The sequence below is a fragment of the Pollicipes pollicipes genome, unplaced genomic scaffold (assembly GCF_011947565.3).
Source record: "Pollicipes pollicipes isolate AB1234 unplaced genomic scaffold, Ppol_2.1 Scaffold_3087;HRSCAF=3621_pilon_pilon_pilon, whole genome shotgun sequence".
In the NCBI taxonomy this organism is placed as follows: Eukaryota; Metazoa; Arthropoda; class Thecostraca; order Pollicipedomorpha; family Pollicipedidae; genus Pollicipes; species Pollicipes pollicipes.
Window position 1 is genome coordinate 38,639,417 of NW_023596225.1, and position 13,013 is coordinate 38,652,429.

Consider the following 13,013-nt stretch of genomic DNA (forward strand, 5'->3'; position numbering starts at 1 on the left):
GCTGCGGCTGCGGCTGCGGCTGCGGCTGCTGCTGCGGTTGCAGCTGAGGTTGCGGCTAAGGCTGCGGCCCGGCCCGTTCCCAGACGTGTTCAGCCACCACCCCGCTCCGCACAGACCACCTCTAACAGCAGGACAGCAAGCAGGCACACCATGAGTTTTCACAATGCACTACACTGCCTGTCAAATGAGCCTACAACATGACAACTGACAGGAGGTCATGCGCCGCCTCCGTAGTAAGTCGCCACCGTCAAAGGCCACCCGCCGCCCACTTGCCTCGTTGTGCGGCAGCCCGGCCGCCGAGAAGATGGGGATCTTCTGCCCGCGAGCGATCGAGTTCATGACGTCGATGGCCGAGATGCCCGTCTGGATCATCTCCTCCGGGTAGATGCGCGACCACGGGTTGATGGGCTGGCCTGGCGGGCGGCACACGCAGGGCTCAGCAGCGAAGGCAGCATCGCTGCGGCCGACGCTAGACGCCGAATCGTGCAGCCGAAAACGACAAAGCGCAGGAAAAACATGGCGAGATACTTGTCTGTCACTCCATCCACAGAAATGACGAATGCATAACAGAAGTAGATGAAAAACGATTCGTCCTGCCAGTCGAATGCGTTTGCGTACACCCGTGTGGCACCAATAGCATGAACTAGCTGACTGTTAACTGCGTAAGCGCTGCACTCGCTTACCTTGGATGTCGAGGAAGTCCTCAGCCAGCACGGGCGGCCCCTTGTCGATGGGCTTGCCGGAGCCGTTGAAGACGCGACCCAACATGTCCTCGGAGACGGGCGTGCGTAAGATATCGCCCGTGAACTCGCAGATGGTGTTCTTGGCATCAATGCCCGACGTGCCCTCGAACACCTGCCGGTCGCGGGCCCAGCTGTAGCTGACAGGCTCCGGTAGTGACCGACCGGTGCGACGGCGCCGGAGACGGACAGGTTCGGGTCCAACTTCCGAGCTGGCAACCGCGCAGTCTCTCCCCTCTACTTCTCCCTTATTTTCCTTCCCTCTCAGTCCCTTTCCTCCCTCGCCTCGCCTCGCCTCGCCCCAGCCTCAGCCTCAGCCTCAGCCTCAGCCTCAGCCCCAGCCCCAGCCCCAGCCCCAGCCCCAGCCCCAGCCTCAGCCTCAGCCTCAGCCTCAGCCTCAGCCTCAGCCTCAGCCTCAGCCTCAGCCTCAACCTCAGCCTCAGCCTCAGCCTCAGCCTCAGCTTCAGCCTCAGCCTCAGCCTCGACCTCAGCGTCAGCCCCAGAGTCAGTGTCAGCGTCAGCGTCAGCCCCACCCCAGCATTAAGCCTCAGCCAGCCTCAGCCTAAGCCTCAGCCTCAGCCTCAGCCTCAGCTCAGCCCTCAGCCTCAGCCTCAGCGTCAGCCTCAGCCTCAGCCTCAGCCTCAGCCTCAGCCTCAGCCTCAGCCTCGACCTCAGCGTCAGCCTCAGAGTCAGAGTCAGCGTCAGCGTCAGCCCCAGCCCCAGCATTAAGCCTAAGCCTCAGCCTCAGCCTCAGCCTAAGCCTAAGCCCCAGCTTCAATGTGCGCCTCAGCCTCAGCCTCAGCCTAAGCCTAAGCCTAAGCCTAAGCCTAAGCCTAAGCCTAACCCCCAGCTCCAGCTTCAGTGTGCGCCTCAGCCTCAGCCTCAGCCTCAGGGTCAGCGTCAGCGTCAGCCCAAGCGTCAGCCTCAGCCTCAGCCTCAGCCTCGACCTCAGCATCAGCCCCAGCGTCAGCCCCAGCCCCAGCGTCAGCTCCAGCCCCAGTCCCAGCCTCAGTGTGAGCCTCAGCGTCGCCCTTGCACCTGTCCTCGCCCCTCCTCCTGCCCGTCTCTCCGTGCCAGGCTGGTAAGACTCACGGCCACCCCTGATCGACAGACGGATGGCGGCGTCTGCTGCCACTGACCTGCACGACGGCCTTGGAGCCGCTGACCTCCAGCACCTGGCCCTGCCGGTCGGTGCCGTCGCCCAGCGTCAGGTTCACGATCTCGCCGAACTTGGGGAACTTGACGCCATCCAGAATCACCAGCGGACCGTTCACGCCCGACACCGTCTTGTACGCTGACGGTGGCGGGTGGAACACGCGTTACGTGCGGGGTCAGGCACACCAAGGTCTGTCCACGCCTGCAGGCACGCGCACATAGGCATGCGGACATACGGAGGCTTATCAAAACCTGAATTTGCGCACTAGATATACCGTCTCCATTGCACTGAAAATCTGACGGAATGAACCAACTTAGGGGTTGAAGGGAATGTTCCACGCGTGAAGATTTCGAGGCAAACATCATGTATGATGAAATAAGCTCACTTATATCTACTGGTGTACTTGTAACTGGAAAAGACTGGTTTAAACACCACAACTGCCTTCTTTGGTACATATACCCATTAATATGTCATTGTTTGATTACGTCACTGTACCATGCACAACACTGATTGAGAGCCAATTGACAGCTGTTATGTCTAGAAATCGTGCTCACGAACACCAGATATGAACGATTCATTAACTATATTGCTATTGACTTTACTCGCCGCATGCCTAATGAAATGGCAGGATTCGAATAATGTTATTATGACGTCATGGATGCCTGGGTGACCTTGAAATAGCCCCCCCCCCCCCCCCCCCGATATCGTTTGCATATCTTCGCGAGTGTGAGGATCAGAAACTAGAGGCGCTTAGGTCTAAAGAAGGACAGGGCTGTGAACTGCACCAAATGATCCTCAAGGGGCTGTTGTAGTTCAAAATATTATACAAATGCGGAACACAAACTTTAAATGCATCCATCTTGAACCAAACACAGCAACATAACACCCATGGCCGGAACAACTTTTACCAACGCTTCCACGTTCCCACTACGTCAGTCATCTCAGTACAGAAAATGACAGAAGGCACTGGATGGAGCCGGACCAAAACGACGGAACCACATCGGACCAGGCGAGACCGGAAGGCACCGGACAGGACAAGGCAGGATCGGGCGTGATGAGGCGGGACCGGAAGGCACCGGACGAGACAAGGCCGGGCCGGACGGGGTGAGACGGGACCCAAGGCATCAGACGGGATAAGGCGAGGCGGGATGAGACGAGACTTGACAGGACCGGAAGGCATCAGACAGGAAAAGGCGGGGCTGAGCAGAACTGGACGCCGCTGCACAGGAATGAACTAAACCATATGGGACTGGAAGGAGCCAGACAGGACCAGACAGGGCTGCATGAGGCCAGCTCAGAATCAGTCCAGTCCTGGCTTGCCCAGTCCCATCTGGTCATGTCTGGTCCTAATGATTTCCATCTTGTCCTGTCCACTTCCCATTCAGTTTTGTATGCTAGTGAAAGGCATGACTCTGACCTACAGCTCAAGGATGGTCTCACCTGAACATGACCTGGCACACAGCAACAGGGTGCAACAGCTGAGGTCAGGGGTATGGTTGCACAAAATGAGTTGGGAGGGCTGAACAATGAAAAATGGCCCAGCATACCTAGAAAATATGCCACCAAACATGTTTTAAACCAGACACAGCCCCCTTTCCTCCCAAAGTTGAGGGGTTGAAGCCTGAGATGGGGATTGTGAAGATCCTCCAACTGAATAGGAAACTACATCATTGGCAGAGGTATATTAGTTAATAGCCCAAATGGATAAATGACACAAAATAGGAAAGTCCAAATGTAAAACATTAAGCTAGGAATTGATTTGGAAACAACTGTACCATAAAAACATATCAGCAATAAAGTAACCATCAATTAGTGTGCTACCCACTACACATGTGCCAGGGTCATGTCAATGGCTGACTTCTGTTTTGATATGTACTGCTCAAAGTAGGGATACTGTCCTGGGTACAATAGAATAAATTTCAGGCTGAGATACACTCATTCAACCTTGAATAAGCATGAGGCAGTTTGCTCCCAAGCCAGGGGCATATTGCAACTGCTGTATATGCTGAAAATGTAAACAAGCCATAAATAACCAATGCTCATATGATTTCTCTCAAACTATGAAATGTGTTAATTTGATCAAATGCAAAACATTTCAAGTTAAAATCAGTATGATTCTGACCCATCTCAAGCAAGACAGCAGCAGGAGCAATAAGAAGTCAGCAGGCATGAGTTAGATTGTGGGATGTGGAAAATATTGATCCTGCCATCAAAGAACTGGCCCCTGCTGAACATGGACATTGGCTGTCCCATTTGAGGAGGGATCGGACCTGTCCCAAATGACCTGTTGTGTGGTTTGCCATGTTTGCAGACTGATCTATATGGTAACCTCTCATGACTTATGGTGTATGAGATGAGGAATATTTAGGGTAGTAAATGGTACATATCAGTAAAACAATCATTCAGGACATGCTGGAGACAGCTCAATTATTTGAGTCCCCACTACAGGAGACACGTTGAACTTACTCAGTCGGGGTTGCGATATGTAGTCCCTCGTGATAGCCATTTGGTGGTCAATCCGCGCTTGTTGTGCGGTTATAGTGGTCGCCATCTTTGGTCACTCTCAGGGATTTCTGGGCTAACAAACCTCCCACCACGCGAGGAGGCAACACTGTCCGGAAACCCACGAACCTGTGCCTAGATCTAATCCAGACTGCTATAGCCTACCACAGAATGCACGCCACTCAAATGATTTAAATATATCCAGGGGGTTCACTGCACACAAATTCCCCCACACGCGACACCCGGCACGCTCGCAGGAGCAAAGCCCAGCTGCAACACTCCTCCACCTCCCAGCGAAAACCTCTTTCGGCGCCAGCATCGTCAACGGACGCCATTAATGTCAAAGATCAAAGGATCAGGTGACGAACTTGTTGTACTTCATAGGCATCAATTTATTATGCTTTGAGGTTTGAGATGATGACTTCCGCCTAAATAACTGAGTTATAATTTCTATACTTCTAACCTTGTTTTCCCCATTATCTTTATTCTATAAACAAACTGGAGCATACCCTGCCTATTTTGCTTTTTGGTATCGGCCATCGGGCTATTTCCACAAATCAGCAAAACATGCTCACGGGGCCCCGAAATTTGGCACATGTTTCATCTATATTCAGAGGTGTATAGGCACGTCACATGGTATATAAGAGCCCGCCTAGACACGTCCCCCCTGCTAATGAATGCGCCAATGTAGGTGAATGCGTGCTGAAATTGCAAAAATCGGGGCAATGAAGTAATGTAAACGCACCGAGATGTCCGTGAAGATGGCCATTTATTTAGCTAGCTCTTCATTGGCAAGCTCTGCTTTCGTTGAAAGCACGTCGGATAGTTAACTAAAGCACGAGTACCCCAAATCTGACACCCGTGTTGTTTTTAAAATACACCGTGGCTTTCAGCGTCAATTTCTAGGTCAACTGATGGGGAACTCTATGCCACACAAAATTTATCAGTCTGTTTCGGATTGTCAAGCATGAAAACATTCTTCATCGCAGAAACCAGTGTATGTAAGGGAGTCCTGACCTTTCAAGATCCGCCTCAAAAGCCAAAATCGAGGTCAAATGACGGGTCGAACTCAACATTTTCATGCAACTCGTGCTGTTTATTTTAGATTTTGTGGATTTGTGATGTAGCTAACCACCTCTACGGCACTCGCCCAGCGCTTGCCACTGCGTTATTCCGGAGGAGGATGAAGGCGAAGATGCAATGGGGGCAGCTTCACCTGTGTCCGCCTCACATGCCACAGCTTAGGAACGTAGGCAGAAGGAGCCATTGTAGTAATATCAATGAAAAAAATAAATCTTGTAATACCATAGAGTGATCACCTCTGCTGTGATTTCACCCACCCAATGGCTCTCATGTGTGGGCTACCTCCGAGATTTCGGTGAAGCTAGACCTATGGCAGAAATGCCGACATTTTTGAAGAATCAGTTTTGTCGTCAAGATTTCCTTCGCGTGTAGGTTTTGAGAGCAGAAGTGATATCACAGTTGTTAAAAACACAGACGTTTTTGTAGCGAAAGCCATAGTGGATGTAAATTCTTGGAGTGTACCATTTTGCCGCGCAGCGCCAATGTCCCACCCAAGTGTTGGCAGTAGAAGTAATATGTCGCATACAATCGTAAAGCATGTAGAAGTATTTCAGTAAAAGTAACGGCGGGTGAAGGCTTTATGGCATGTGTTTTAATATCAAGCACCAATGTCCCGCAGAAGTGCTGGCAGGAAAAGTCATACGCTCGAAAATAAAGCTGTAGAAGTCTTTGCAGGTTTTGAAGCATGCTTTTCGTTGTGTCGCACTTGTGCCGTGCATAAACAAGTAATTGTAGTACAAGTCATGTCGCTTATAAATTAAGCATGTGAAAGTTTTCACAGTAACAGTAAAGTGGCGTAGAATTATTGCTGTCATATTTCTTTCGGTCGCACTATTTGCAGCAGCACTGTCGTCGGGACACCGTTACCGAAACGCATGCAGGCATGATAATGGTGAGAACCACAAACTGCAGCGTGCGGCTACAACAGCATGTCGCATGACGAGAGCATGTTGTTTAGACCACACCATCCATGACGTGTCTATTACACATCCCTTGCAGTGCACGTACAACGTTTTACGATCGCTTGCGGTTACGTCGTTGTCTTGTACGGTGTGGCGTCAGATAATCGCTTAAAACGCATTCTGAGTTTTGCAACGGTTAACTTTTTGTTTGCGTCTTTAATGCAGAGACGTCAAATATTTGCGCACAAGGTTGCATCGTATTTATTTAGGCTGAATGGGATTTGGGTTGTCTTTTCTTACTTACTGCGTACGGCTGCATGTTTGAAATCACTTCGAGCGGAGACATTCAGTTTTGGTCAATCCAGTAATTAGGTATCGAGTATCTAATGCTCAGTATTGCGTTGTGTGATGCCAATCAGCACCATGCAAATCAAATTTAGACCAGTGCTTATAACAAATGCAAAGTCAGCCACAATTCAGGATAAACATCCTTCTGAGGCAACGAAAGCAAGATGAATGATCAGTTTACGTCTCAGGTAGGCAATGAATGTAAACTTTTCAATGCATGCGATGTGCTCACCATTTGATACCATTTTTTGTGTTGCAATTTTGCGTATCTTCACCACTATGGCTTGCGTATAGAATGTCTCTTCATAGACCTGAATGTTTGTTTCCGCGTTTTTTCACCGTTATCTGCTTTTGAGCCGTTCATGCTTATGCATGGTTTTCCAACATAAGCCTTTCCGCATTGGCGTGTGTGTCGGCAAATTATTCCGATCTTTTGCCACGCTGTTTAACTTGTCTTGGCATCACTTTAGGTAACTCCGAAGGTTAGCATATGGTCTGGTGGCTTCGCGAGCTTGTGGTGTCAAACTCCGCGATTTTCTCTTGGACGCTCATTTTGCAGACAGTATGATCATGGAGCGCCCGATTTTCCTTCGAGTCTGCCTAGGTCTCTATAATATTTTCAAACACTTCTTCACGAGCGGGGTGCTTATCAAGTTTTAAAGTATGCCAACGTTCCTTTTCTCTTTCCTATTTTTGTCTCGACTTGACCGGAAAATCCCTGTGCACGAGAGATCTGACCACAGACTCTTTGTGCTGACTACTACCATGTGACATGAAGTCCAGATAATTGTTCACGCGTGTCATCTTTCCAACCATTCCTGTACTGAGGCGTCATCTCTAAATTGTGATATTGAAATGTCAAGGAAAGAAAGAGAGTTATTTGCACTTTATTTCTTTCGTGAATAAGATCGCGGGCATGCCTTGTTTCTATTACACAAGTGTTTGAGGAGCTCTTGGGCGTAGTGCTCTGTCAACACGGCAAGCGCATCATCTGCATACCTTCTCCATGACTTGACTTCAGGAGGAAGAGCATTCGATACCTCTCGCTCCAATTTTTCCATAGGCATATTGACTAGCACCGCACTGACGTGAACTCCCATTGCTGTACCCCGCGTTTGCTCATGAAAATCGTCTTTGACCAGCAAGTATGTGGTATCAAGGCACAGGCGTAATAGTCGAATAATGCCTTCTCCAAGCTTGTCCAATACATCAACGATTCTTTCCTCGTTGTCATTCCATTGGTTGGCTTCAAATCTGGCGGGTTTTTTTTTGTTGTTGTTTTAAACAGCTGTGTGGTTCCTCAACGTTGGCGTTTTCCCTTTGCTTTACTTTTTGGCAATCGCTACCACTCAGTCGCTTAATCTTCCTTTCTAAGACCATAAAAAACACTGTTGTGCAGTCCTACTTGTAAGTCGTTTTTGCACCACTCTTTTTCTCCAGCTATATTTCGAAGGCTTCGGTTCTCTTCTTCTTACTTTCCTCCAGTACATCCTGAACCATACTTAAAGGGACCATCCGACATTTTTGTACAACCTGTTGTTAGATTAAACGCAAAGTATTTGATCAATGACAGCCAGTTTTCTCGAATCCTTTTGAACGGCTTGGACTTTTAATCTTAAGTAGCCGCTCCTGCGGTATCAATTGCATCTGACTCCTTGGTAGTAATGTATTCCATTTGCCTCGCGTTTTCCAACGTGTGTGTTTTGAGATATTTGCAACGCACTAATGTGTTAAAATGCTTGCGTAATAAATGCCACGAAAGATTGAAACACTAGATGTGATGATGATTTGGGCTTTGGGGCAGCACCGACTACATTGGTGAAACACTAGATAAAAATATATGCGCGCATACGGCGATTATCCCGCGAATTAAACTAAGCGTTATACTTTGGCTCTAATTTATCCCCTATGGAGCTTAACACAGTGGCTCTTTTCGAGCGCACTTTGGCTTTGGGAATGAGGGTATCGCATGGTCCATAGCGACGCACTGGTTCAAACTTCAACCAGTGCGCTTGTCGGTAATAGGCCCTTGCCGCCCGCTGGGTCAATCACAAACGGTCCCTTGTTCGCACCAGTAGGGGAGCAAACGGTCGTTGTCATGACGACAGCGGTCGCGCAAGCAGGGAATAAGTGTGCTGGTGCTGCAGAGTGTTGCCAGCGTGGTTTGGGCGCGAAAATGGTTAGAGTCGATATCCTCATTATGTCATGACGATATCCTTATTATGCCACGGTGGTGCAGTGGTACTGCCCAGTGGTATCATTGGGCGTACCCTGAGGGTTCACTATAGCGTGCTTTTGAAGAACAAAAATGTCTCAAAGGTGGGACAGTCCCTTCAAGTCGCAATCATTCGGTCGAATATGACACGATTTACGGAGCATATCAAACCTTAGATGTTTCCCAAGCCAGCGCACTTTTGTCACATTTTCCACAAATCGAAATAATCTTTAAGATGTCATCACTATGCTGAGTTGATAGGTTTTCAAGTATGATTGAGCTGAAGCATGATTAATACGAGAATCTAGCATTTCAATCGGCTTATTTCTGCTGAATTGTACATTTCGGAATAGCCCAAATCCCTTCCTCAGCCCTGGGAAAGAAAGTGTATGGCACTGGGTCAGAGTCATTCTTTAGGAATTGCAATGGATCAAATCATCTTATTTGCTCGTATTTGACCACAAGCGCGGTATGGCTTGAACCGTGCAAAATGGCCCCAAAATGGCCGCATTGAGAGGCTACATGATAAGAAGGCCCAACATGGTCATTGAGTTCTGAGCATACGGCGCCGACGTCTCAAAACTGTCATTCCTGTGTCCAATCTCAATGATGGTGTGCAATGTACAGTGACATCGGTTTTCTTGTGACAGTCCTCTTTGTGAAACGCAGGCTTTCATCAGCCGAAATCAACGCTTCATTTACTGGCGTCGTAAATGTTTACGTTATCCCAAGGCTAAATCACACGTTAAACGAAACTCGGAAGGTTCATGCATGTAGGGTGAGTTAAGTTGCATACCCCGGTGCCCTTTTTACTGAGCACACTCGGGGCATAGCTGACTGATCCAGCGGTAGGTACTAGGTGGTCACGAGCAAAAGTACGGATAGAAAAACTGCGCGCGACAGTCGCTTGAAGGATAAAATACACACGCATAATGTTCGCCAGGATAAAGTATGTGGTGTATAAAGCCTGTGACGACAAAAGTTCGTAATGCTAAAGCATGCATGAATAAGCATCGCATGGTAAAATGTTCGTCAGAGAAATGTTCGAAACAAAAATGTTCAAACGCACAAAGCTTACCATGGAAGAAGATTGTACGCAATTGTTTAAGCCATTTGAACCCTGGTCCTACAGCAAGTATTCACTGTGGATGACGTTTGTTTCAAAAAGTACGCCAGGAGAGGTTCGTGTGTCGATATCTGATGTAAATACAGAAAGTTTGTACACAAATGTTCATCGGGAATTAATTCCGCCCGACTGTAGTGCATACGCAAAACTTCGCATGCAGATGTGCAAGTGGCACCCGGCATAAGTTTGCTCAAATAAAATAAATCGGAGTTCAGGGAAAATGATAAGGATGAATAATGATAGGAAAATGATAAATCAAATTACCGTTATCCGCTTTGAAGCACCTCCTTTGATGACGACCCTTTTTGTAACCGACCCAGTATTTCCTGAGAGCACTTCTTTAGGGTGTGCGCTGGGTTGAGCTAGAATCACTGGAATTTCTTCTTAAGGTTATCCCCTGAAGTCAGATTTCAGCGAAGTTTAAGGGCTATCAGTGCGCAATTTTGTTTTGTCAATTTGTCCTGGAACACTCTGGCTCCCCGTAGAAGCATCATTTACCATCCCCACGTCAATTCTCTTCATGCATCGCCATAGGCTTAATGTTTGGCCCCCTCGGAAAGTGCGGTGCGCGCAGGGGTACTCCAGGGTGCGCATTGGTGGAATGCTCCTGCGCCTGCTCCTATACCTATACCTAAACATTAGTGGGGTACTCCTACGCCTAGTTGGCTCCCGAACATTTGCGTGCGCGTCTCAGCCAAGCTAACTTTCCCCGCTTCGGGCATATGGGCATATGCGTAATTTTGATCGCTTACGAACAATGACGTGCTTACTTTATGTATGGGATCTTTTTCCAAACGAATTTTATTAATGCGAACATTTTCAAGGCGTAATACATCATGCAAACATTTCCTTGCAAACTTTTGTGTGCAATCTTTGGCACATGTACTTCTGCCGTACGAACTTTTTCCTCACGCGCATTCGCTCACGATCAAGTGTGCACGTAGTTTATGCATGTGCACTTTTTCATACGTACTGTTGTAAAACCTGTGCTATATATGTATCGTTGTGCTGACCTCTACATGTGATCAGTTCACCCCTCTCCATGCGATTGGTACACATCTGAAATAGGTGGCAGCACGGTCCAACACGAAATGGTTTTAGAATGTAGGATAGCAATGAAAAAGTATGCATGGATAACGCACGTACGCAATTGTTCGTCCGTAAATGTGCGTGAGCTCGTCTAGCAAAAGTACGCATGCAAAAGGCTGCAAGCCAATGTTCTTCCGGCATAAATTATGAGTGTAAACTGTGCGTGATGGCAAAAGGTTCATCGGCTAAATACTTCGCATAGGAAAAGTTCCTATTCGTAAGGAATGGATGCAACTGCTCGTAAACGACCGTGCGCAAGCGAATGCTTGCAGCAGACGAAGTTCGTCCGCAAAAAGGCCGCAGGAATGGTTGGTAACCAATGCGTATGGAAATAAGTTGGTATGCCTATTTTTCCATTGAGGGCATCCCAGTATAAGTTGACTACCAAAATGTCATGCCATACTAAGCCACTTTTCAAATTTTGCCGAAATTCGCCCGCTGTGTGACAATCTAAGGCGGAGATGCCGACCGTGCTGCTTAACCCCTCTCCAGTGTACAATTTAGGCGCAATTGCCGGTACAATTATAAAATTTGATTTCGATTTCGATTTGAATTCACTTCGAACTCAAAGATTCGATTTGACAATTTGATTTCGATCGTGGTGTTTTACCTCTCTCCAGCGTACAATTAAGATGTGATTGCCGGTACGGTTCGAAAAGCGCGAAATTGCCTATTTTCATACGGAAAGACATCGTTTGTCTGCACATTTCCATACGCAAAGGTAAGTTAGGGATAAAATGTTGAGCGTAGACCCTACAAAAACGCGAAAGGTAAGAGAACTTGCGACCGACTTTGCCGCAGTTTTTCCCAATTATGTGTACCTGCTTCATCTTATTTACGACATTGTGCGTTAAAAAATACAAACCCACGACTTCGATACGCATGAGCAGATTCTGGACCCCAATGGTGTAGCTTCATAAAATAAGTTTGGAGGGCTGAGCAGAAAATGACTAATTCTGCTGCCCAAATGCATAAGAACGAGTTTGTTCCCGACTTTGACACACTTTCCTCCCAGTTGAGATTGGAGTCCTGCCTCCCAACTGATTGCAAACCACATTCCTTCTGTATTTGTCGGTGTTCATGGTTCCACTAGTGTGTCACCATTTTACGCAAAATTACACTACTTTTACACTAGAAGGTAGCCTGTCAAGCACGATTTTGCTGGGGTGTTATGGAGGAATCAGCTAAAAACGTTTAAAATTTTTCAATATGTTATAACGCGTCCATTCCGCTTGTAAAAAGCTTTTTTATTCTGTTCGGCCCAAGATCTCTGGCCTCAGATCGGTTTGCATGGTGACTTTTCTTGAAAATTAACGATGTTGTAAACAATGGCATTACTCTATGCACGTATGTGTGCTTTGCATTCTTCAAACTCGAAATCAAGAGCAACATTTGTTGCATCCAATTTATCTACACGTGACGACAACCGTGGCCAAGAAAGTTAGTCTCAATTGATCAGCTTCTATGTTTCACGGATAAGTCTGGTGTATGTAATCTATCCATAACCTATTAATGTAAAGAATTTAGTCCTCTAGACCCCCCCCCCCCCCCACCCCACCACCATCACCAGCACCACCTCCTCCAAACCTCGAAACCAGCACACAAGTGTTCAGACATAACAAGTCACCTTTGAAGTACGGAAGCTCTTCAACGCCGGAATCCTCCGAGAAGACCTGGATTGGCGAGCGGAAGATATAAGACGGGAGCTAAGACCCCGCCGTCCGGTAATAAATTTCGAGCTGATGTGTTGTTACAGGCTCTGAACTTGAACCATAAACACGAACGTATGTATTGCGATTTCGTCTTCCGCGGTTACATCTCGCAAATATTATTTCAAGGAATTTCCTAAATG

General features: G+C 47.7%; 1 protein-coding gene across 1 annotated transcript in view; it reads right to left on the reverse strand.

Moving 5' to 3' along the window:
- Positions 1–4,703, reverse strand: part of LOC119089475 (V-type proton ATPase subunit B) — a gene marked incomplete in the record, with an annotated part of 15,339 nt that extends 10,636 nt beyond the window's left edge. Inside the window, 4 exon segments of the mRNA XM_037212186.1 lie at positions 290–413; positions 684–855; positions 1,880–2,034; positions 4,363–4,703. Of these exon segments, the coding sequence (XP_037068081.1) occupies positions 290–413; positions 684–855; positions 1,880–2,034; positions 4,363–4,447 (536 nt within the window).
- Between the last annotated feature and the right edge of the window lie 8,310 nt (positions 4,704–13,013).